Source organism: Myxocyprinus asiaticus, chromosome 9 (genome assembly GCF_019703515.2).
Source record: "Myxocyprinus asiaticus isolate MX2 ecotype Aquarium Trade chromosome 9, UBuf_Myxa_2, whole genome shotgun sequence".
Lineage (NCBI taxonomy): Eukaryota > Metazoa > Chordata > Actinopteri > Cypriniformes > Catostomidae > Myxocyprinus > Myxocyprinus asiaticus.
This window is the reverse complement of record NC_059352.1, coordinates 11,119,104-11,146,332: the sequence shown is the minus strand read 5'-3', so window position 1 is coordinate 11,146,332 and position 27,229 is coordinate 11,119,104. Positions and strand designations below refer to the sequence as shown.

At 39.7% G+C, this 27,229-nt stretch overlaps 1 protein-coding gene across 1 annotated transcript in view; it reads left to right on the top strand.

Annotated features, from left to right (window-relative positions):
- Positions 1 to 27,229, top strand: part of LOC127445670 (contactin-4-like) — a 270,651-nt gene that overhangs the window by 176,988 nt on the left and 66,434 nt on the right. Inside the window, exons 9-11 of the mRNA XM_051705901.1 lie at positions 15,777 to 15,916; positions 22,975 to 23,104; positions 25,109 to 25,259. Of these exons, the coding sequence (XP_051561861.1) occupies positions 15,777 to 15,916; positions 22,975 to 23,104; positions 25,109 to 25,259 (421 nt within the window). The remainder of the gene's footprint in view (positions 1 to 15,776; positions 15,917 to 22,974; positions 23,105 to 25,108; positions 25,260 to 27,229) is intronic.

The following is a 27,229-nucleotide window of genomic DNA, read 5'->3' as shown; positions in this document are numbered from 1 at the left end:
TGGAGGGCTCGAGGCTCGAGACTTGACCTGAGCTTGACCCAAGCATATGGTTTGGATACATACATATATCCTCCTGTTCATCAGGAGGGGATCTACCTCCTTTTGTGGATTTTGATATTCTTGGAATAATTAAAAAGCCAGAATTTAGTGATTGTAATGAACATGACGGAATATAGCATGTCAGAGGGTCACTTAAGTACTCTGGAGCTAGACCTTTCAAAGCTTTGTATGTAATTAACTGAATTTTAAAACGAATACGAAATTTAACATGTAGCCAATGTAATGACAATAAAATTGGGCTAATATGATCATATTTCTTGGTTCTAGTCAGCACTCTGGCAGCTGCATTTTGAGCCAATTGAAGTTTATTTATTGAACTTGCTGGACATCCTCCCAGTAATGCATTACAATAATCTAGTCTTGAGGTCATGAACGCATTAATTAGTTTTATGGCATCAGCAACAGAGAGCATGTGTCGTAATTTAGCAATATTTCTCAGGCGGAAGAATGCTGTTCTAAAAACATTGCAAATATAACACCTAAGTTCTTTGCAGAATAAGACAACATAACAGTACATCCACTGAGAGTCGAATTATATTTTAGCTGCTTATTATTAGAGGTTTTGTGTCCAATCATTAGTACCTCTGTTTTGTCAGAATTGAGTTGAAGGAAATTTCTGGCCGTCCAATCTTTGATTTCATTGATACCCTCTGCTAATTTGGAGAATTGTGAATTTTCATTGGGTTTAGAAGAAATATAAAGTTGGGTATCATTGGCATAACAGTGGAAATGTATTCCATGATTCTTGATAATATCTCCCAGGGGAAGCATGTCCTAAACTGATCCCTGTGGCACTCCATTCTTAACTTTGATTTGACAATTCCTCGTTTACACATATAAAGTGGTAGCGGTCTGATAAATAGGGCCTAAACCATGCTAATGCAAGTCCACTAATGCCAACAAAATTCTCCAGCCTATTCAAGAGAATGTCATGATCTATAGTGTCGAAGGCAGCACTAAGATCTAAAAGCACTAGAAGAGAAATGCAGCTGCGATCAGATGATAAGAGCAAGTCATTTGGAACTGATAAGTGCAGTCTCTTACTGTGATGGGGCCTAAATCCTGAATGAAATTGTTCATATATTTAATTTCACTGTAGAAATGAACATAGTTGGGAGGACACTACCTTTTCTAGTATTTTCGACATAAATGGTAGATTTGAAATCGGTCTGTAATTAGCCAATTCTCTTGGATCAAGCTGTGGCCTCTTAATAAGAGGTTTGATAACTGCCATTTTAAAGTTTATTGGGACATGTCCATAGGATAGCGAGGAGTTAATAATATTAAGAAGAGGTTCTGAGATTATTGGGAATACCTCTTTTAAGAGCTTAGTTGGTATTGGATCTAACATACATGTTGTGGCTTATGATTTTTTGATACATTTTGTTAGCTCTTCATGACCTATGACAGTGAAGGATTGAAGTTGCTCTTGAGCAAAATTATGAGACACTGTTTTCTGAGGTTCCGTGAAAGTTGATTGCATAGTTCCAATTTTATTTCTGATTATTCAAATTTTATCAGTAAAGAAATTCATGAAGTCATTACTATTGTGCTGTGACGGATTATCTGGTTCAGTCGATGCTTTATTCCTAACCAATTTAGCCACAGTACTGAATAAAGACCTAGGATTGTTGTTGTTATTTTTTTCTATGAGTTTGCTAAAATGGCAGCTTTTAGTGCCTGTCTGTAGCTATAGACAATATCCTTCCATGTACCTCGAAATACCTCTAATTTTGTATTCTTCCACTTGTGCTCCATTTTCCGAGCTGCTCTCTTGAGTAGAGCTGTGGAATATAATTGTTTTTACGATGCATCGCGATGCTGACATGAACGATTCTGCATCGATGCATAAAAACAAAAGAATCGATTTTTAAAAAATTTCAATAAATATCATATACATTATATGCCGTACTGTTTTTAAATAAAGTAAGTAGTCTTATTATCTTGCATCTGATGTTTGTAGATAGGAGACATGGCGGAGGGAGAGCAGCAGCTGGTGCTTAAAAATGCACCTAACTTCATGAAAGCAGATATTTGGGCACATTTCGGTTTTTACTAAGATAAGTAGAAAAATTAGCATGATAAAAAATATGCTGTGTGCAAGACATGTCGAACCAAGATTAAATACTTCGGCAACACAACAAATATGAGGAATCACATCTGCCTTTTTCACCCAGAGCTAAAGTTAGCAGCAACCCCGCAAAACGCAGCTAATCAGCCAACAATACAGCAAGCGATGGTATCAGATTTACCTCAGAACTCTGAAAAGGCAAAGAAGATCACACAGTCCATTGCCAAATTTATTGCAAAGGTTCTCTGCCCTTACTCGGTCGTGGAAAACACCGGCTTTCACTTCCTCCTCCATACCCTGGAGCCAAGATACAGAATCCCTTCACAGAGTTTTTTCACAGACACCACTATACATGTTCTGTACAGTGACACAAAATCCAGAGTGATGGAGTCGTTGCGTAACACCAGCCAAGTGGCCATCACCTGCGATTCCTGGACATCCATCACCACAGATTCATATGTAACGGTAACTGCTCATTATTAATAAAAGAATTGGAGGACAAGATGCATCGTGATGCATCGAGAATCGTTTTATAATCGAATCGTTACCCTCTGAATCATAATCGAATCGAATCGTAAGGCAAGTGAAGATTCACACCTCTACTCTTAAGAGCATGAGTGTGATCATTGTACCACGGTGCAAGGCTTTTTTCTTTCATTTTCTTTAATCGATGGGGAGCGACACTATCAAGAGTGCTAGAGAAGACTGTATTTATAGTTTCTGTTATTTCATTAAGTTCTTCTAGGCTTTTTGGCTTACTGAGTATGTGAGACAATTCTTGAAGGTTGTTAGTGAAGCTATCTTTAGTGGTTGAAAGAATAGTTCTACCTGAATGACAGCATGGTGTAGATTGAGTGAAGTTAGCTGATCACAACAAACAAGAGATGAGGTAATGATCTGAGATGTCATCGCTCTGCGGTAGAATTTCTATAGTATCAACATCAACTCCATATGACAAAATTAAATCTAGTGTATGATTATGGCGATGAGTTGGTCCTGTCACATTTTGTCTGACTCCAAGAGAGTTGAGAATATCAATAAATGTTAATTCCAATGTGTCATTTTCATTATCTATGTAAATGTTGAAGTCACCAACAATTAAAGCTGTGTATACATTAACTACTAGATCAGATAGAAAATGTGCAAATTCACCAAGGAAACCAGAGTAAGGCACGACTGATTTATATACTGTAGCAAGGGCAAAAGACAACAGAGATTTTTATGTCTGTCACATTTATGTGTTTTGTTCATGTTCTGTGTTCATGAGTCTTGTTATCTTGTTATCAGTTCTGTTATGTCATTGGTTCATGTTTCATTGTCTTATTATTAGTTTAGTCTTGTGATTGGTTGTCTTGTTTACTTGTTACACATGTCTGTGTATTTAGCCCTGATGTTTGCCATTGTTCTGGGTCAGGTATTGTTTGTGTAGCATCATGTCAAGTCAAGTCAAGTTCAGTCAAGTGTAGTCAAGTTCATGTTTATGTTTTGTTATGTTTCACGTTTGGATGCCACTGTAAATAAACTGCACTTGGGTTCTTCACATCATCATCGTCTTTGTTTGCCTGGCATTGCAGTGTTCGTTACAGAATACCTGACCTAACTATGAACCCAGCAGTCCAGCTCCTGCGCCTACATCAGGGGAATCGTCCCCTGGAGGATTAGGTTGAGGAGTTTTGTGGACTTTGCTGCCAGGTGGACTTTAATGATATTGCCCTCAAAGACTTTTTCCGTTTTGGGCTGAATGAGCCGGTCTCCTCCTGATGTTGGATAGTTGAATTACCCTGAATCTGGCTCAGTTCATTGATTTGGCCCTGCAGTTGAGCGGTTCGTCTTTCACTGTGGGTGTAGCTGAGGGGGAACTGTGCACTCCTACAGTGACTGCCATGTCAGAGCCGTCCACTGTCATGGCTGCCGAGCCAGAGTTCCCCATCATGGCCGCCGAGCCAGAGTGCCACACCAGGGTCCCACGTCATGGTCACAGAGTCAGGGTCCCACGTCATGGTCACCGAGCCAGAGTCCCACATCATGGTCGCCGAGCCAGAGTGCCATGCCAGGGTCCCATGTCATGGTTGCCGAGCCAGAGTCCCACGTCATGGTCTCCAAGCCAGGGTCCCACGTCATGGTCGCTGAGCCAGGGTCCCATGTCATGGTCGCCGAACCAGGGTCCCACATCATGATCGTCGAGCCAGAGCGCCACGTCATGGTCACAGAGCTTGTGCCACCTTCTGCCCCGGATCCTGAGTCTACTCTATGCCATGTCACAGCCACGCCTCAGCCTGCTCCATGCCATGTCACAGCCATGCCTGAGTCTGCTCCATGCCATGTCAGAGCCATGCCTCAGCCTGCTCCTTGCCATGTCACAGCCACAACAGTGTTTGGCGGCAACGGTGGATAAAGCGCTGAGCTGAAGGAACTCCTACCTCCTCCTCCTGGTCTGGAAACAGTGGGGGTGAGGATCCATACTGGCACTGGCAGAGGACCTTAGTGTGTTGTGTGCGTACTCAGCCCACATGACGAAGGATGTCCAGGTAGATGGATTGTGGGCGGCCATGCACCTAAGTGTGGTCTCGAGGTCCTGGTTAAGCCTCTCGGTCTGTCCGTTAGACTCAGGATTGAACCCAGAGGATAGACTCACTGTCATTCCGAGTAGTCGACAGAATGCTCGCCAGAAGCGAGAGGAGAACTGGGGTCCTCTATCGGAAACAATGTCCTGTGGAATACCATAGACTCGAAAGACTTGGTTAATTACAATTTCAGCAGTCTCTTTGGCGGAGGGTAACTTGGGCAAAGGAATAAAATGATATGCTTTAGAGAATCTTGCCTTGGTTGCATGGAATACAAGCCTCCACAAACTCACGCACATCCTCCTTGATAGTAGGCCACCAGAACCTTCATTGCAGGAACTCGAGAGTGCGCTGAATGGCAGGATGGCAGGTAAGACGGGAACTATGTCCCCACTGAAGAACTTGAGAGCGAACAGCTCTGGGAACAAACAGGTAGTTCGGTGGACCTCCCCCAGGATCAGGATCTCGAACCAGAGCCCGTCTGACTGTAGACTGGATACCCCACGTAATCGGAGCCACAATCTTGGAACTAGCAATTATGGGGCCTACTAATTCTTCCCGGCTATCGGGTGAGCCAAGTCGGGACAGAGAATCTGGCTTGATGTTTTTGGACCCAGGTCGGTACGAGAGGGTAAACTGAAAATGGTTGAAGAACAGAGACCATCGTGCTTGGTGAGGATTGAGTCATCTTGTCTGCTGGATGTATTCCAAGTTCTTGTGATCAGTCAGGACAAGGAACGGATGTTGAGCCCCCTCAAGCCAGTGTCTCCATTCTTCCAGGGCATACTTGAACGCTAAAAGCTCCCTGTCTCTGACGTCATAGTTTCTCACAGTTGGTGTCAGGCAGTGTGACAGGAAAGCACAAGGGTGTAATTTGTTATCAGCTCCCCTCTGAGAACCACTCCTACTCCCATATCCGAGGCATCAACCTCAACCACAAAAGGCTTCTCGAGCTTGGGGAGGACAAAATGGGAGCTGAGGTGAAGCAGTGCTTGAGATCCCGAAAGGCTTTGTTAGAGTCAGAGTTCCAGAGAAACTTGGAAACTTTACCCTTGGTGAGGGCTGAGAGAGGAGCTGCCACAGAACTGAAATTACTTATGAACTTCCGGTAGAAGTTGGCGAACCCCAGGAAACGTTGCACATCCTTCATAGAGGAGGGAGTAGGCCACTCTGCCACTGCCTGAACTTTCTTGGGGTCCATCTCTATGTTACCTGGGCTTATAATGAATCCTAGGAACTGGATCTTGGTAACATGAAATTCACATTTCTCTGGTTTGACAAACAGGAGGTTTTCCAGAAGTCAACAAGTACCTTCCTTAAATGATCCGTGTGTTCATGAAGGGATCTAGAGAAAATCAAGATGTTGTCCAGGTAAACAAAGACAAATTGATTCAGCCATTCATGGAGGACATCATAAATGAAGGTCTGGAAGACAACTGGGGCGTTGGTGAGGCCGAAAGGCATAACCTTATACTCGTAGTGCTCAGTGGGAGTATTGAAGGCTGTCTTCCATTTGTTCCCTTGTCTGATCCACACTAGATGGTAAGCATTGCTGAGGTCTCTGGAGTAACTCGAAAGCTGTAGCCATGAAGGGCAAGGGGTAACGATTCCTGATGGTTATCTTGATTAGGCCTCGATAGTCAATACAAGGGCGGAGACCCCCGTCCTTCTTGCTGACAAAGAAGAATCCTGCTCCAGCAGGAGAAGTGGATTCTTGGATTAAACAAGATGCAAGGGACTCCGAGATGTATTTGTCCATGGCAGCCCATTCAGGAGGGGACAAGGAAAAGATTCTGCCTCTGGGGGGAACAAAACCAGGTAACAGGTCAATTGCACAGTCGTAAGGCTGGTGCAGGGGAAGTGCCATCGCACTACGCTTGCTGAAGGCTTCTTGGAGGTCGTGATACACCGGGGGAACTCGAGAAAGGTCAAGGGACTTAAGTGACTTGGGAGTAGACTTGGGAGGACTTGCGACAAGACAAGTAGAATGGCAAGCTTGGCTCCACTCCAGGACTGAACTGGAAATCCAGTTGATATGGGGGTTATGGCAAAGGAGCAGGGGTAACCAAGGACTAGGGGAAAGTCTGGGGAATCGATGAGGTGGAAGGATATCCCCTTGCTGTGTTGGGTTATAGACAGATGGCAGGAAGTAGTGCATCTGATCACCTACCCACCGCCCAGAGGTCTACCATCAAGGGCAGTAACGGTCAAAGGAATAGGGATTGACTCACAGGGGATATGGAGTTCCTGGGCTATAGTATAATCCATGAAATTCCTAGCCGCCCCAGAGTCCACCCAGGCTTGGAGAGAGTGTTGTTGTTTGTCCCAGGAGAATGTTGCAGGCAAAAACATTCCAGCTTCGGAAGGGAATTGGGTTACTCCCGTCACAGACCTCCCCTGTCTGCACGGGACTGGGCTTTTCCCAAAATCTCGGGGCATGAGTCTCTGAAATGACCAGGTTGTCCACAGTAAAGGCAGCATCACTCTTTCATGCGGCGGTCACGTTCCACATGTGATATTCTTGTGCTGCCCAGTTGCATGGTCTCAGGAGTTACCTGGATATCTTGGTGCAGGTAAAAGTATGGATAAGGTCAAAGGACAGGCAGTGGGCTTATGACTCCAATCTCTCTCTCAGGTGGTTATCCAGTTGAATGGCCATGTCGATGAAGGTCTCGAGATAGCTTGGGGTCTCCCTGGTAGCAAGCTCATCCTGTATGGCTGACGATAAGCCATTCTGGAAACAGACAATGAGAGCCTCCATATTCCAGCCACTGGAGGCAGCAATGGTCCGGAACTTGATGGCATAATCTGCTATAGATCTGCGGTGCCCTTGCTGGATGGACAAGAGTTTTTTTGAGGACTCACGGCCATGGAGAGGATGGTTGAAAACCTTACAGAATTTGGCCACAAAGGTTTCGTAACTAGCACAAAAGGGGCTGTGTGCCTGCCAAACTGCAGAGGCCCAGGACAAGGCTCTTCCCGATAGCAAGGTAATGATGTATGCGACCCGGGATCGGTCAGAGGGAAAGGAAGAGGGCTAGAGCTCAAAAGCCAGGGCACACTGGATCAAGAAGCCCTGGCAGGCACTCGGGTCTCCAGAGAAGCGCTGAGGCAGTGGTAGATGAGGTTCGGCCGCTGGGCTGAGACAAGGTTGGATGTCTGAATGCTCAGAAACTGAGGATGGGCTTGGTGATTGAGGGAGTCGTGGAAAAATTTCCTTGAGAGAACTCAATATCTCGGCCAAGAGTCCATCATGTCTAGCCATTAGGATCTCATGTTGGGCTAGAGCGGCCTCCTGTCATGCTACTGCACTGATCAGCTTCAGAGAACTAGGGTTCTTTGCTGGGTCCATGAAGTGGCTCAGTTTTTCTATCAGGCTCAGTGGTAACACAAGGTCGAGGGAACTGAGCTCGGGAGGAACGGGATTTATGGACCCAGTTGCAAAGAACACAGGAAGTCAGAGATAAAACAAAACAAGTCTTTAATGAATCTAAATGATAGTTCAGTAGTAATTCCAAAAGTAAATCCAAGTTAGAAACATAAAGTTCATCGGCTGTGTTAAATCCAAAAAGTTTTCCAAAAAACATAAACCCAAATAACAAAAGGTAATTCCAAAAGTAAATCCAAAAAACAGAAAGTATTCCAGCAAGAGAGGCAGTAATCCATAGAGAAAAAGGAGACACAGAGAACAGAACATGAACTCACAAAAACTGAGCAAAAAGTGAACAAAAACAGCAACTTGAATACATCTCAGAAAACGAGGCACAGGCGAAATGAATAATGACAAACAAGCGAGGGAAACACAGGGAGAACATAATGGGGACATCTAGTGTACAACATGAGGAACAACAAGACCAAAACACTGACCATTTTCTATGATATTACTCCTTCAAAGAGACATAATGAATGGTCTTTCTGTCTATCTATCTATCATAATCACAGTATGCCACTGAACAAGCTTTCAGCTGACATTAAGGATGCAGGTAAGAACTCATTTTGACCTCTCTACCCCTCATTCCTCTTAAGTTTGACTTGTGGGCATGAAATGTTTAGTGTGATTGTGTGCCCTGTGGGCAAGGATAAGTCAGGGCCTGACTGCTTACTTTTATTTAAACAGTGGGGTTTAAAAGTCAATACTCTCCCAGTAAGTGAGAGGTAGACAGAGTGGCAGTGACTGAGGGAACTGAGGTGAAAAAACAGTAGCACTTCAGTCTTTAGTAGTAGAAGGTTTGAGAACAGAATGCGACTGGTTTGCAGTCGTAGACTTGTAATTAATGGATCTCAGAATGCAATAGGAATCAGTAATCATATACACTGCAGTATTTTGTCTTGTTTACCAGTAGAAATCTCTAAACATGCTTAAATCAAGATAAATTTACTTGAGAAGCAAAATTGAATACGATATAAGATTTGTTTTCAGAGAATGTGTATTGAATTATGTTTCTTTTTCTTACTCCCTTGGAAAATTGTTTTTCCTTTCAAGCTGAAGTATGTGATTTTTTTATTTTTATTTTTTTTTTGCCAAAATACTTTCTGCTATCCCAGATTTATATGCCTGTAACTATAAGAAAGGCATTTGTAAGTTTGTTTCCCTAAAAATTGTGAACAGTTTGACACTGTGGTGCTATCAAACCATTGATGATAACCAATAGCATGAGTTTGGGGTAGGGCTATCTGTTGGTTTGATTAATGGAAGACATTTGGAAAACCTATTTGAAAACAATAATTCTGTTTGATTGCACGAAAATTACACCTCACCTTTAAAACAAGATTTTCTGGAGAAGCAAAATTGCGTTAGCTATTAAGGCTTGTTTTGAGAGAAAATACACTCACTAAGCACTTTATTAGGAACATTATGGTACTAATAAAGTGCCCGACATGATCTTCTGCTTTTGTCGCCCATCCGCCTCAAGGTTCGACGTGTTGTGCAATATGAGATGCTATTCTGCTTACTACAATTGTACAGAGGGGTTATCTGAGTTACTGTACCGTTTGACCTGTCTCATCAACCAGGCATTTCCACGCACAGAACTGCCGCTCACTGGATGTTTTTTTTGTTTTTGGCACCATTCTGAGTAAATTCTAGGAATTCAGTTCTGTGGCATTTTATGTGAAATCCCAGGAGATCAGCAGTTAAAGAAATACTTAAATAACCCTGTCTGGCACCAACAAACATGCCACTGTCGAAATCACTGAGATAATTTTTTTCCCCCATTCTGATGGTTGATGTGTATATTAACTGAAGCTCCTGACCCGTATCTTCATGATTATATGCATTGCACTCCTTCCACATGATTGGCTGATTCAATAATCACATGAATAATTGGGTGTACAGGTGTTCCTAATAAAGTGCTAAATGAGTGTACACTCCAGAAGAAAAGTTCCCATATAGAACCCTAAAGGATTCTATTGCTTGCTTCATATTTGGAACCTCTAAAAGGTTCTATATTGAACGCTTTTTAAGGTTCTATCAAAAGAACCCTAAAGGGTCTGGAGACCTGGGAGACTGAGTCATGAGAGGCGAAGCCAAGGAAAGTGGAGCCAGGGAAGGCAGAGCCCTGGAAGACACTGGGGGCAGAGCCATGGAAAGTGGAGCCATGGAAGACTCTGGGGTAGAGCCAGGGAAGGCGGAGTCATGGAAGGTGGAGCCATGGAAGGCAGAGCCGTGAGAGGCTCAAGGGGCGGAGCCATGGAAGGTGGAGCCATGGAAGGCGGAGTCGTGGAAAGTGGAGCCATGGAAGGCAGAGCCGTGAGAGGCTCGAGGATTGCGGAACTTGGGATCCTAGTGCCCGGAGCGTAGCTGAAGGCCCAAAGAACCATGGTGGAGCTGGAGGCTCGGAGGACCGAGGCAGCGCTGAAGGCTCGGAGGACCGAGGTGGAGCTGGGGGATTGGAGGACTGAGGCGGAGCCGGTGGGCGTGAGGACCAAGGTGGAGCCGGAGGGAAGGAGGTCCCTGGTGAAGCCGAAGGCAGAGCCAGGTGACCGACTGACCAAGGCTGAGCTGGAGGGATGAGGGACCCCGTTGATGCCAATAGGCTGATGGCCCACAGTGGAGATGAGGGGATGTAGAGCAGAGGTGATGATGAGGGATCGGAGGGCCAAGGCGGAGTCCAGGGTTCGGAGGACCAAGGCGGAGTCGGAGGGTCGATGGATCCCCTTGTCTGTGGAGTCAACTGGGCCGATGGTCGAGCCGGTGACTTGAGGGGAACCGGCTGAACAGAGGGAAGAGGAGGAGGAGCGAATGTCTTAAGTGGAGTCAGCGGAGGAGGAAGGGATAGGGCACAGGATGGAACCAGTGTGTCCAGTATGCTGGCTGGAACCAGTGGAGGGTGAAGGGTAGTCAGGGTGGGGATCAGGGTGGGAATAAAGTCAAGGTCTAACAAACTTGGTGAGAGCTGGGTCTGGGACAGATGGGGCTACAGGCTCTGATTCTGGGACGGTCGAGGCTACAGGCTCTGGTCTGGGATGGTTGAGGCTACAGGCTCTGGCTCTGGGATGTCGAGGCTTCAGGCTCTGGCTCTGGGACGTTTGAGGCTACAAGCTGTGGCTCTGGGACGGTCAAGGCTACAGGCTCTGGCTCGGTAACCATGGCAGGCATGGGCACTGACTCGTTAACCGTGGCAGGCATGGGCACTGGCTTGTTAACCGTGGCAGGCATGGGCACTGGCTCGTGAACCGTGGAAAGCGACAAGGGAGGAGCTGTGGAAAGCTAGTCCATTGTGGGAGGAGATTCATGATCCTTATCCTCCTTACCCACAGAGAAGGTGAGCCACTAAGTTTCAGAGCCTTCTCAATGTAGTCAGCGAGCGTCCAGTGAGGACCCGTCGGAGGCATCAGCTCCTTCAGTGCACTACTCAGACCAGCCCAGAAGTAATTAACCAGAGCATGGTCATCATAGTGCACCAAATTTGCTAGATGGAGAAAATCACGAACGTGATCCTCAACTGGACGCTCCCCCTGCTTGAGGAGGATGATCTGTACAGCCACTAGATACATCCTTTTGGTCAGTTCTTCTGTCACAAGCTGTGGTGGAGAGGATGATGAAGGAGAGGCGAGAGAGGCGATGTATCAATATGCAGGCTTTAATGAAGAAGATGAAGACAAACGACAACGTGGCGTGCCATGAACAAAATCAACAAACCATCACAAGCTTTACACAGACAAGAACTGACCAAGAATGAACAACACAGGAGGGTATTTATACACAACAGAACTAATGAGGGGATGGCAGACAGGTGAGGATGATGAGGAACAGATGGAGTTGATGAGGGCAGTGCACTGTGGGAAATGGCGTCCAGGGGGAAACTTCAAAATAAGAGTCCATGGAAAACATGAGGGAGACAGAATGTGACACACAAGCAATAATTAACACAATTCATAATGCAATAGTTATGATAATTTACTTAAATCCACAGGTTTGTAATAATAAGCTAAAAGTTCATTAGTAATAATATTATTTATATAAAAATCATAAACATTAAATCATTTAACATTAACTATAACATTATAACCATAAGTAAGATTAATAAACAAGTAAAAAACTAAGTAAAAAAACAAAAAAAACAAATTACCTATGAAAAGCTGTTAAACAATTGCAGAATCATTTTGTTGTCACTAGTCTGACAAACTGAGTAAGGTCTTTTGGATACAACAAATTAAACAAAACTTAATTTCACATCGCAAAAAATTAAACAAAACTTCACTTCACAACAAATTAAACAAAACTTAACTTCAGCCATCTCCATGTCATAAGTTTGATGCCGTCTCTCTGCACTGAGGGGTCTTGACACCATATGAAAGATTAGGTTGAGGATGGATGTGCTGATCCTGTAAGTATGTGAAACATTTAATATACCTGCTGTCATTATGCAGAGTAATTAAAAACAAAGAAATTGGTATCTCTCTAAATTACAAGAAACTTTCTTAAAACGTACATGTTGTTTTATCTGTGTGAAGATGGTCAAACTAGTAATGCTGCACTCTAGAGCCACTTAAAACAGATATTAACCTTTATTTAGTATCATAAAAACCTTGATGCAGTGCAAAATAATGAGAAATAATACAAAAGTGTGTACCTTTTATGACATCGTTTATGCCATCGTTTTGAAGTCAAATGTCCCTCTGACTTCCACTTGTCGTGGAACTTCAGAACTTCAGAAGTCCTCTCGTGTTAGGTGAAGGCTTTTAATAAAACCCATGTTAAATTAATATGGCATCTTAAAAAATAAAAAATAAAATAAATACAAAAAAAATAAAATAAAACATTATCCTGTAGGTGGACCTCAAACAAAATGATAAAAAATTAAGATCTGACCCTTTTAATAAATGAACACTGATAAAGGCTTTTAAATACACACAATGTTAAAAACAAACCAAAATCTCATGACAATTCATAATAAGATGGCGAAATTGTAAGATATTGTATGACTTTGCTCATATGTAAAGTTATGACTTTTATTTCCATAGAGACCAATCAATCAACAAACATGCTGTGATGTGCTCTTGGAAAATTGTTTCATTGTTCCCATGTTTTCTAGATGCAAAGAAAATTAAATTATAACATAACCTGGGATCAGGACTACTAGCCAGTCACAACAGAGATTTTAGTGATTCAAGTTTGAAATTACTTAACTCCTGGCGGAGAATATCACAGGCCTAGACGAAACAGTTTTGTCAGCTTTTATTCTTTGTGCTTGCTGAATTAAATGTGTAAGTAGGACTAAAAACGGTTCAAGGAACAAAAACGAAAACTGAAAACGACAAAATTTTTAGTGGAACATCACTGAAAACCTGAACAAAGTGATTTTCAATTGTTCCTGAGTGAAAATGTTATTTTTAAATGCTGGTAACCGGTTATAACCGGTCAATTTTTTCCGGAAATCTTTTTCATGAAACCAAAGAAAAGAGGACTTTGGAACACTGGGCAACAGTCCAGTTCTTCTTCTCCTTAGCCCAGGTAAGACGCCTCTGATGTTGTCTGTGGTTCAGGAGTGGCTTAACAAGAGGAATACAACAACTGTAGCCAAATTCCTTGACATGTCTGTGTGTGGTGGCTCTTGATGCCTTGACCCCAGCCTCAGTCCATTCCTTGTGAAGTTCACCCAAATTCTTGAATCGATTTTGCTTGACAATCATAAGGCTGCGGTTCTCTCGGTTGGTTGTGCATCTTTTTCTTCCACACTTTTTCCTTCCAATCAACTTTCTGTTAACATGCTTGGATACAGCACTCTGTGAACAGCCAGCTTCTTTGGCAATGAATGTTTGTGGCTTACCCTCCTTGTGAAGGGTGTCAATGATTGTCTTCTGGACAACTGTCAGATCAGCAGTCTTCCCCATGATTGTGTAGCCTAGTGAACCAAACTGAGAGACCATTTTGAAGGCTCAGGAAACCTTTGCAGGTGTTTTGGGTTGATTAGCTGATTGGCATGTCACCATATTCTAATTTTTTGAGATAGTGAATTGGTGGGTTTTTGTTAAATGTGAGCCAAAATCATCACAATTAAAAGAACCAAAGACTTAAACTACTTCAGTCTGTGTGCATTGAATTTATTTAATACACGAGTTTCACAATTTGAGTTGAATTACTGAAATAAATGAACTTTTCCACGACATTCTAATTTATTGAGATGCACCTGTATACCTGCACGGCTAATCCAGATACAACGAAAACATTATTAGAGGTAAAAAGTACATTTCTCAGTTATTTCCAAGTCTTCACTGAATTACTGTTAGATGTGATGCATTAACACAGATCTGATGCTGCCAGGTTTTGACTGAGAAGCAGATCTTAAAATTATACTTAACTGTTAATTAACTGCTTGTTATGATTTCTAGCCGATAAATCCACCACACAGAAAATAAAACAAAAACAAATTGCTTATTTTTGCTTATTTTGGTGAGGCAGGTGGTTATTTTGGGCTTGTTAGACCATGTTGCTTGTTTCTCTTGCGAGATCTGGTAACACTGCAATTGGTATTTCACCCACCCATTAACACAGAGTACTGTCATTTTAAAAATAACGTTATTAACCTTTTCTTTTGTTATAACCGGTAACCTTTTGGAAAGGAGGCTGCGGAACTTTTTAACCGGAACGAAAAAATAGTGTTTTTGCTCAGAACGAACCTAAATGAAAAACATTTCATTTTTAGTCCCTGCGTGTAAGTCATAAATGACTTAGGCCAAAAAGGAGTTAGGCCAAAATAACATAAAATTAATCAACAAATTGATTTATTTCTCTTACTTACCAGGGTAGCGTCGCCCTCAACCATTCAGCTCAGCCGACTTTCCATGACCGTTAAATTTTGAAATAGGATGCTCACGCGTCTGTGAGCGCACGGCTTAAATGCGCCTTTGCGTTATGTAGATAGGACAAAAATAACCAGGGATAAATGCTCAAGTTGTTTGCTGTTTATGATAAAAAACTATTTTATTATGAGTCAAGAATAGACAATACCATAGACTGTTCATTAATACTAAGATAAAACTGTCCTCTAAAAGAGAAAAGACATTGGATCTGATCATCTGTCATTTATCCTTTTCTAATCAAACCAAAAGCTGTAGAAGTACATTGTAAAAGTTTTATTTTTCTGCAGTATGAAATGTAAATGCAAAAGTAAAGTAGTGCAGTGTTCAAAACTATTTGTTTGTTGCCCTTTAGGAAAACTTTCCATAAATGATGCTCTGAATCTGAAGTGCTGTTGGGTCTTGGTCAATTATTTATTAGGTTTGAGTTACTTGTATTTAAAAGATAAAGATCAATGCAATGTGTGTATAATTAAGCCATAATTTACCCTAATTTTATTGGGTTAGGTAGTTTACGACACTACCTTTGGACAAAACTAATATATTAGATGTGATTTCTTGTCTCTATCCATCCAAGTACTTGAGGGAATCAGTTGAGCCCGGCTTCTGTTGTCATCACTGTTGTTGTTTGCTTATGGTGCATTATTGTGATTACATCATACTGTTTCTCACAGTTTGTGGCTCTGAGAATATAAGTCCTCTTTGAAGGGCATATAAAAGGCAATAATCAAGGTTAAAGAAGTTTGTGTAATAATTTCCTCTGGTGTTTGGTGTTACAGCCTCTCCCCAGCTAATTGAGAAGCCCCAGGATGTGCAGAAGGCCATAGATGACTCTCTGCTGTGGGAATGCAAAGCCACAGGGAAGCCCAAACCCTCCTACAGGTGGATGAAGAATGGAGAGAATGTGGAGCCCACTGAGGTCAGTTCTCCTCTGGAGTGTGAGGACGGTCACCCAACTTTCATTAGAAAGATACTAGAGATGTTATGACTGATAGTAATTGCATTAAAGGGATAGTTCACCCAAAATTGAAAATTATTTTATCATCTACCCTCATGTATGATTTTTTTTCTTTTTATGGAAACAAAGGTGTTATTTTGCAGAATGTCCAAGCTGCTCTTTTACATATAATGAAAGTGAATAAGAACTGGGGCTGTCAAGTGACAAAAAGTGCCATAAAAGTTTTGATTATTAAGCCATGTGATAGCTTTTTGTGAGAAACAGGTTGAATTATAAGTCATTATTTAAATTTGTGAGCTATGTCAGAAGGCAGGATTTTAAGTGAATAACGACTTTCAGTCTTTTCTTCACTTGGACTACTTTTATGGCACTATGATCCATGGCATGGTCCTCTTTGGAGATTAACAGCCCCAGTTCTTATTTACTTTTGTTATATTGAAAAGGGCAGCCTGGACATTTTACTAAATATCCTTTTAGTGTTTCATGGAAGAAAAAATTAGATTGTGTGGAACGACATGACAGTGAGTATGTGTATAGACATATAAGAGTCTTAGATGTAGATTGGAAGTTCATTACAGATTAAAGAATCATAAAATGTGCAATATAATGGAAGGTGAGTAACTCGCAGCATTATTTAACTGTATAGTTTGTTGATTAGGTTGTTTTTAGGTGATTAGTGATTTTGTTACACTGCAAGCCATCTTTATTAGCCATATGAGACCAGTGCATTAGAGTGTATTCCTTAATGGAATCTCTATGACACCATATCTTTGCCATCTAAATCTGAGAGAATCCACTGAAGCACCTGATATGTCATTCTGGGCACCTTCTATATAGGCCACTCCAGAAATTGTGAAACAACAGGAAAAGACAAAATTGGGAACATAAATGCTTCCAAACATCTGCCACTTGTTCCAAAAATGCAATTAACTCAAAGTGGCAATAGCCAGGACAAACTTTTACCATTAATGTCAAACAACACACTTTTGGACCAAACCAACACATTTTCATTTCATACAGCTTCCTGTTTTGTGTGCTTGCCAAAGTTATGTTTTGTCTGCTTTAATAAAAAGGTGCAGAGGAACATGCTTATTACTCCAACTCTTCTAATCATCATTACTGCTCATCATTACATAAACATCATTACTGGTTTGTTACCAATAGTACACTACAAACATCACCACACTATAGAGGTGCAGCATTTGAAGGGCATTTAAGCAGTCCTTTAATAAAGTGAAATACATTTTATGGCCATTACGACTTGATTTAATGTGGTTACTTGTAGCTGTGAACCTAAAGACAAGAGACACAGCAATCTTTCATTAAATCTGTAAAAGAACCGCTTTTAAACCTGTTTCAACAAAGGCAATTTAGAGGTGGCTTATAAACCTTTATTGTCTACCAGACAAGCTCTTATTGTTTTGTCTTTCTCTGATATCCATTTAAACTATAGTGAAAGTGGTGATAAACATTTATATGTCTTCAAACCCTATGTAATATACAACCGATCTCCACTAAGAGCAATTCTCCCAGAATGCCAAACACTTCACATGGCTAATGTTCGTTGACTTGTGGTTTAGCAGCACATTAAGTTATTTTTAGAGTCTACCAGCTCTTCGGCGCGACTATCGTGTGGTGAATAAGCAAATAAGAAAACTTCATGTAAATTAGCCTGACTATGTTATGTGGGTGCAAACAAAACAAAGATATTGATCCATTTAGAGACACTACATAGGGCTGTATGTGTGATTCTCTCCCAGGCACTTTCCTAGGCTGGTTTCTTTTGATGGTTTTAGAGGGGGTTTGGGCACTTTTCAGTGGGTCAGGGTGGGAAACAAGATGGCTACAAACAGCTGAAAACCAGCTTAGCCAGGCTGGGAGACAATCTTAAACCATTTTAGATCATCAAACCACCTTAGACTGGTCTAATTGTTTTTTTTTTTTTTTTTTAGCTGTGACCAAATTATAACATCTTTCAAAACGGCTTAATTAGCAGTCCATTTCTTTTGTTTTGCACTTTATTAAAGGTGATGTGTTTAATTTCCGTGCTACTGCAGGGCACACACAGGTCCTTAAAAAGTCTTAAAATGACTTAAATTCAGTTTTCAAAAATGTAAGGCCATAAAAAGTCTTAAATATCTTAAATGATATAACAGAAATCTTAATTATCATTCAAAGAGGTATTAAATTTAGGAAAAGAAAAACAGGAATCCCAATATGGCCAAATGTAATTATTAAACTGCAAAAGGCTGTGATTTAATTAAATAAATCTATAGTCTGTATGCTCTCCAATCTTCAAAGTGAAGACATGGCACTGCTGCACATTCTCCAAGCAAGCAGGGAGCTCATGGTTCAGTGTTTCCATCGGTTTCAGAGTGGTTCAGAATCAGTTAATTACTGCTTATTTTTGTTTTATGACAATGTTTATTTAACACCGTGTATATAGTAAGAAGTTGTAGATGATTATAAGAGTGCATACTTTATTTCCCTTATCTGTCTGTGTAAGCAACTGGGAGTACAGACATTTCAAAATAAGAGCCCCACTGTATTTTCGGCTTGTTTATAGCTACAAATCCGGTGTTATGCACAAAATTTAAATTTTGTTTTTCTGGTTATTATTGGAAATTCAGTTTCTTGTTGCCTTAACACATTTTTGTAACAGCAAAATCCAATATCGGTCGGCCTTTAATTCGTATGTGTTGATATATTGGTACAATTTTTTTTTAAATGATCTTATATGGACATATCGTACTAATTTTATTTGTTCAAGTCTTAAAAAATTTCTTAAAAAGTCTTACATTTGTAAGCTAGTACCCTGTACTAGCATCAACAAATGGAAAGGCAAAAATAATGACTGTTTTCAAACAGGTTTTCCTGAACACTCCCCCCATCTGCCATTGGTCAGACAAAACAGATAATCCCACCCAAAACTCATGCCATTGGTTGAGACATAGTTGCAATGTCAGACTGTTGGTGATTCTCAAACAAACTGAGAAAAGATTTTTATAGTGTGACAAAGCCACAGTGTTTTCACTTTTCAGGTAAATTAACATACTAATGGATTACTTATACAGTAATTGTCTTTGCATATTAATCTGGGATACGAGAAAGTATTTTTACAGAAATAAAATACACACTTTGCCTTTAACAGATTCAGCATCTACCAAAATAGTTCCGCTCCAGTCTATCTATAAGCTAAAATAAAGTTAATTTACATCTGTTGAACCCCAGGAAATAATTTCTTATGCAGATTTTCTTGTTACAGTATGATCACATTTGTTGAGTGAATTTGTATTTCCAAACCAAATGGTATTAGCATAATAATCGTTTGACAGGTAAGTTTTTGTGCTGTTAAGTAATTGCCAAAAAAGAACACTTGAATTTAAAATGGAATCTCTTTATTTTGCATTACTTAAAACTGATTTGAAAGACATAACCGCGTTCATTTCTGGGAAAAAAGCGTGGGCTATCTGTTTTGAGCAATGATGAAATACTGCCTATTTTGTGCTGTGACAGACTATTGTCCCAAAGGAAAAACACAATCTCTTGACTGAATCCTGCCCCTAGCTTACTTTTTGATTCAGAAATGTTGATTTTCAATGTATCCCGGTTAAATGAATTAATCAGTGTAGAATTATTACAATTTCTAAATGTCACCATCAACATCAGCTTTCTAATCATTTGTATAACTAAAGGTCATTGATGTAGCAAAAGCATGGGTTGTTGACTTCAACCATTTGTTATTTTCCTTTGCGCTTAATCAATGAAGACCTTTCATGTTCTTTCTGGCTTATTGGAAAGCAGCATTGCTAAGGTGACTAACTAAAATCAGACTGCTGAGAAAAAGGAATATGGGTTAGGCTATGATGTGAGGCGCATACCGTGGCTTAGCTGATCTAGTAATAAACGTGTCAATGGTTCCGTTCACCCGTGTCATTGTGCTTCTCTGATGCCAGCTCATAGTGCATACACAGAACATTTATAGCTATATTTACATTCATACGCTTCATTCCTCCTGACCGCATTGAAATAGTTTGATTTAAAATGTATAACATAATGTAAGACAGAAAGTTTTCAACAGCTATAGAAGTGGTAATGAGGCCTATCATGTTTAAATCACTACATTGGACAAAAAGAGACTAAGCTTATGTTTCAATTAGAATGCAAATGTACCTCTTACTGAATACTGCACAGGATACACTGTGTACTGCCTACTATTTAAAAAAGTACTAAGTGAAACAGTTATGCTGTGTTTAGGTGTCTTTTACTACTATGTACAGTACTAACTTTAAAATACATACAATACAATATACTTATTGTGTAACTATATGTTGTTCTGCAAAATTCTCTCAAGATTCATATTTACTGCTACTGAGGCTGAGGTACGGGTAGGTTTAGAGGTAGGGTTTGGGTTTAAGTTAGGGTTTAGGGTAAGGGTTGGGTTAGTGTTAGGGGTAAGGTTAACAGTGTAACCACAGATGTAATGAAATGCAGGTACTTTAAATGTAAGTACAATGCAGCAACACATGTATTGTATCAAATGCTACATTGTAGTTAAAGACACCTAATATAAAGTGGGTCCAGCTGCACTAAATGGAATTGCAACAGTAATGTTTATTGCCAAACAGCTTTCTTGAGCACGTCACCCGTCTACCATTGCTTAACAAACAGGTAGTTCCGCCACAAACTCACACCATTAGTTGAGCCAATGTTACTGTCTTGGGCTGTTCAAGATGCTCAAACAAAAGAGCAATGTTTTGATAGTTCCAGACCCATTTGTTGACTCTGGAAGTCAACCTGCAAATGGCTTACTGAAAGTTTTCTCTTCACATTAGGTTGGAATGTAAAAAAAGTGTTTGAACATTAAAATACAATGCATACTTCACCTTTAAATCAAGAATTGAAAAGAAAAATGTAATGCAGTCATTCACACAGACATTAAACCCCTCCAATCTATAGCAGGATGAGATTTGCTGCAACTGTGGAGATGCACTGCGGTTTAAGTGATATGAACTGACCCAGTGACATTGTCAATCATTGCAGTTCAGCGCAAATAGATGGTCCCCCCACTCCAGGCCCCGCCATGTGCAACTGATTTAAGAGGACCATTATGCTTAATTATTACAGTAGTAAAGCGAAGCATCACCCCACTCCAAACTGCTACAGTATGTGCGCATGTGATTTTCTATGCTGGCATATTGTACATCAGACAGTATCCTTTTCACCCTAAACCCTAATGCAAACCCCATTCAAGTGCAAAAGATGTCTTGATGTCTGAATGAGGAGGGACAACTTTTTCATATTGCAAAACATGCGTTTCCAGCAAAAACACACTGGTGGAAGCAGTTTTAATTATGTTACAGGAATATTTCACCCAAAAATTAACATTTTGTCATCATTTAGTCATGTTCCTATCCTGTATTACTTTTTTGTCTTCCATGAAACACAAAATGTTAGGCAGTGGGTTAGGGTTAGGATAGAGTTAGGGTTAGGAACATCAGAATGTTCGAGCTTCTCTTTTCCATATAATGAAAGTGTGTGGTGATTTACACTTCCAAGTTACACAAGGGAAAAAATGGACCATTCTGATTGATTCATGTGGCACGCTAGAACCAATGGCATTTGCCATCAGTGATATCAAACCTGCTGCAATGCATCTAAAGGTAGCATTTTTAATTTGAACTCAAGCGAGTGAGATTTCAGAGCTCTGATGGAGGAGAAAATTATAAGTAAATACATTTTGGTCAGTTCCTCACAGAAAGCCATTTTATGGCTTCAAAAGTCTTAGTATAGTGCACAATTCATATGGAATATTTTATTGTGCTTTTTTTGTCCTTTTTTGAGTTTGGCAGTAAAAATCACCTCACACTTTCATTGTTTGGAAAGCAGAAGCTTAGACAATCTGCATAACATTTTATGTTTCACATAAAAAAGTGAGTACTAAAGTGTGAGTAAATGATGACAAAAGTGTCAACTTCGGGTGAACTATACCTTTAAGAGCTAAGACTATGAAAAAAATTTAAATTATCAAGGACACTGTTAACTCTAATACACAGCAGAGAGCACGTTCTGGCTCTTTTCATGCCAAGTTTCAATATGATCCTGACCCTTTTATGAAGCGTTAAACTGTTATTTATGCCTGTTGGAAGGAAAATGCACTTCAGGGTGACAAAATCTGTAGCTTTTCACCTTTAAATGAATTGTCCTGGTGTTATAAGGTGTCTTTGAGCTTTGAAATGTGGTTTACCCTTTACTGTGTTGTTTTTATACACCATAGTTTTCAAACAAGTTTAGTTAACGGAATAGTTTACTGTAAACTTCGCAACTTTTACTTAACTTATTTACATCGACAATTTCGATCTGTTCCTTACACAAAGCTACCATTTAACATTAGAAGACTTAGAATATAGTGCACACATTATTTGGACCACATTTTTGATACTTTTATGGTGCTTATATTGTAATTTTGGAGCTTGAAAGTCCCAGTCCCCATTTACTTACATTAGACGGAAAATAGTGGCCTGGTTATTTTTCAAAGGTTCAGCTTTTGTGTTCTAGGGAAGAAATTAAGTCAAAAATACATACTTGAAATGACATGAGGGTGAGAAAAGCATTTTGAGTGAACTAATCCTTTAACACCAGAAAACATGTAAAATACATATTATTGCTTATTAGAAATGGTATATAGCCATCAGCTTAGAGATATTAACCCAGCTCATTTGTGATGGCAAACATCATGCAACCCCCCATGGTTTGTCCAAGGAATACAGCGTCTCAAGCTTTTGGTTAAGAAGTAAACAAGCCAGGCTTTATTTCCATCTCATAAACGTACAGATTTATCACCATCGTTTTTGAGCAGCCTCCCAACGCAGTGTCTCCCATTAGTAATGAACACTCAAATTTATGATCGTTTCCATCAGCCTCCAAACATAATTTACCTTCCCAGACAACCTTGTGTTTTTATGCAGATTAGCAATCTCAGTAAAAGACTCTTAATGGAGATATCTTGCTTTCCACAGGAGAGGGTGCAGGTCATTAATGGCGCCCTGTCAATAACTCGCTTGGCGATGTCTGACATCGGAATGTACCAGTGCGTGGCTGGGAACAAGTACGGGGAAGTGTACTCCAACGCTGAACTCAAAGTAATCGGTAAGTTGTTGAAATTTGGTTAATCACATTTGACTTAAACATTATTGTTGATCTGTAAAGACAGATAGTCCAACTAAAAGCACAAAATCATGCCTGAATTGATATTGCTTACACTAATTATATTACAGTATATATTTACAAAATAATTTTAATATTATTATTACAAAATAGAAATTTAAATAATTCCAAATTTTGTTTTTTTATTATTATTATTATTAAGTTGACAGACTTGAGGCTTCTACAGAAGCATATATCATTGTTAAAAGCTTATGGTAGGTAAATAGTTTATTGCAAAAAAAAAATAAATAAATAAATAAATAATAATAATAATAATATATATATATATATATATTATTATTATTATTATTATTTTTTTTTTTTTTTTTTGCAATATATATATATATATTTGCTATAGAGAATGTTTTATTTATTTATTTATTGGGGTGGGGAATTTTTACTTCCAGAACATACTGTTACACTTTGTTGTTTGAACAAACAGAAAGACCTGTCCTAAACTCATGCCATTTGTTGAGCCAGAAGCTGAAATATGAACCGCACAAAAAAACAGAGCAATGTTTTGATATCACCCCAGAGCCAGCTAGTCTTTACACTCTTTGGGAAATCAGCATATGAATGGCTCACTTATAATTGTCTTTTCACAATAAACTTGGATAGGAGAAAGTATTTTGCAATGAACAAAAATGCACCCTGCACCTTTAAGGTATTATATAGTAGAGGCCTTCCTGATAAGAAAAAACAATTGCAGTTGTCATGGGCAGCAACATGCACTCCAGTGCTCTGCTTAATTGTTAGTAGAGGAAATCCTCTATATCCATATCATACTTATCTACAACCTCCTTGGTTTATTGTTTTTCCATCAAAAATGAACCGCCAAAGTGGCAGAGAAACTGAGAATAATTAGCAGTCCAGATAAAGTAATTGAAGTGCCTTTCAAAAGACAGAGTGTAAAGATTCCAGAGTCGGAGAAATTATCATAATAAAAACTCATTTGAGGGGGAAACATGGTGAAGAAGTAGAAAGGACATATTTTTTTTTTTCTTTCTTAGCAGAAAAAAGGAGCATACGATAATTAAGGAATGCCATGGTTTGACAAGCCTCATCTCTGCCATCTCTGTTTCTACATCATAGGTGCCCATGTACAGACATTTCTTCTTTTAAAGTACAATAATTAAAGAGAGGATGTGCTCTAAATACTCCTTAATCCTTATGTCAGCATACCTGTCATTATGGTCAAATATGAAAGGGAACAGACTGTGGCCTCATCTGTAACAGTCTTTAGTTTTTAAAAATATTTTGAAACATTATTAAAGACATGGTTCCTTTTATGTAATTTGTTTTAGAGATAGAACAGGAGTACATTGCAAATATTTGAAATAGGTTGTCTTTTTGGAATGAAAACAAAATGTTTTCTGAATTAATATTTTAGTTATCTATTTATTTTTGCTATTGCTTTATATAAATTAAGTTTTCTGCACTGAATAATCACATCATTTCAAATATTTTTTTTTTTTATTATTCATAACAGCATGGACCTTTAAAAGTCAGATTCAAAGGTTTACAAGGCAATTAGTCTTTTATTTAATGGACTGTCTAAGATCTGCACCACCTCTGTCATTTGGATAGAAATTCTATTTAGGCCAAGCTCAACTGGACTTTTTTTTTCTTCGATTAATGCGTTTACATGTAACCTTTTAATTCTGTTTAAGCTATCAGTTGGATTATTAACAGATTAATTGGCTGCATGTAAACATACTGTTCACTGCTAATGCACAGCTCTGACAGTTCTGTTAGCACAGTAACATAGCTAGTGATTCTACTAAATCACTGTTTTTTAGCTAGATACAAGAACCACAATGAATTAAAATGTCTATAGATTGTTGCATGATGTTGAGGGTTTCAGATGCGATGATTCTCTCAAACATGAAAAACTCTTCTGTTGATGTTTGCACATAATATAATCTAAAACTCCCACTTTTGTTTCAGCTGTCGCTCCTGATTTCTCCCAAAATCAGCTGAAGAGCCACGCTCTGGTAAAGGAAGGCGGCGATGTTCTGATTGAATGCAAGCCCAAGATGTCTCCTAGAGGCACCATCTCCTGGCGTAAAGGCAACGACGGCCTCCGAGAAAGCAGCAGGTAATTTATCTCCGCTGAGCCTTTATTTTCTGTGTTTTTATGTACTGTTATAAAATCTGAGCTTTTAAACCCTGCTAAAAACTGTTTAAACCAGCCTTAGATGGTGTGTTGGTCTTAGCTGGTTTAAGCTGGTCTAGCTAGGCTCCCAGCCTGACAAGCTGCAAAGTACACAAACCCCCTTAAAAAAACAGCAAATAGACCCTTTAAAACCAGGTTAGGATACCAGCAAAGACCAGCAAACTAGCTTAGTCTGGTTTTAAGATTTACAGCCAGGAAGTCTGATCCAGAAACAGCTAGTAGGGCTGCGGTATGAGTCCACAATATTGCGGTTGTGCTCCAGATTGTGTTGTTGATATAATGTCTTCTATTTTTCACACCAACGAAGCACTGGCGCTGACTTTGGCCAGTCATCTCTGCTTGTGGCATCACATTGTAGCAGACAGAGAAAGATCGTGCCTGTCAGGATTGTATGTGTTTTTGTTCATGTCTTTTACTTTAAATTAGTTCCATGCCATGTTTATTCCTGTTTCCTTGTCATATGATCTTGTCTTTTGCCATGTTCTTGTGTCTTGTCCCCATTGGTTCATTGTTTCATTAGGTTGTTAGCAATCTTGTTATCTTGTTTAGAGTCCTAAGTGTTCATTGGTTATCATTGTCATGTGTTCTCCCAAGTCCTAGTATTTAACCCTCATGTTTGCCATTGTCCATGGTCGAGTATTGTTTGTGTAATGTTGGTTCTACAGTCAAGTCATGTTTACGTTTTGTTTCATAGCCAAGTCATGTCAAGTCAAGTTTAGTTAAGTCATGTTTATGTTTTGTTCACATTTGAAGTTAGGGTTCTTGAATATTACTTTTGTAAATAAACTGCACTTGGGATCATCGCACTTCATTGTCATCGTCTCTGCCTCTACCTTGTTGCCAACCAACGTAACAGTGCCTCAGCATGTCTTGGCTAAGGGTCGCAAAGATACTTCTCTAGTGGGCTTTGCGTTTCAGTTTCAACTGCTCTTCTTTCTGTCTATTTTACTGTCTCTTTCTGTTATTTGCTCACTTCACCAAAACACAAGGGCCCCGCCGCGGGCCATTATCTGCAAAGGTGTTTTGGAGACAACTAACGTTTGCCCTCTTTTCAAATTTCCTTTATATTTTCAGTAACATTTTACAATAATGTTCCATTCGTATTAGGTATCATGGACAACATATGTTTTACAGCATTAATCTTTGTTAATGTTAATTAATAAAAATACTATTGTTCATTTTAGTTCATGTTAGTTCATAGTACATTAACTAATGTTAATATATACAACTTTTGATTTAAAAAATGTATTACTTTATCTTGAAACTAGATTAACCAAAATTGCTAAATGCTGAAAAATAATGTCCATTGTTAGTACTTGCATTTTTCATTACATTTACATTTTATTCATTTGGCAGAAGCTTTTATCCAAAGCTACTTACAGAAGAGGAACATATAAGCGAATCATCTTAAGGAGACAGTGGTATGAAAAAGTGCCATATTACAAAGTTTCACTGGTATCAGAATAGTAGTATTCAAAACAGATTCAAGTGCAACAAGAATTTATTTATTTATTTATTTTTACACGCTAACTAATGTTATTAACTAATGCCAACAAATGGAACCTTATTGTAAAGTGTTACCATGTGTGACGAGTCTCAGGTCAGTCTCAAGGAAAATGAGGACCCACTTCCCACTCTTTAGCGTCATTTATTACAGGTCGCTACACACCAACACAAAACAATCCGTCGCTCAATGATAAACACAAAAGTAATTTTAACATAGACAGCATCGTCTCGGAACTCTGGCTCCTCTCTCACCCACTGCAGCTCTGGCTGCTTTTTTATCTCCCTCCAGCTCTCACTGTATATGACACAAAACAGGTCTCAGAGATCATTTTCCCCAGGTGTCAGTCCGTACCACTCTCGTCTCCCAAACTCGCTCTCCATTCACA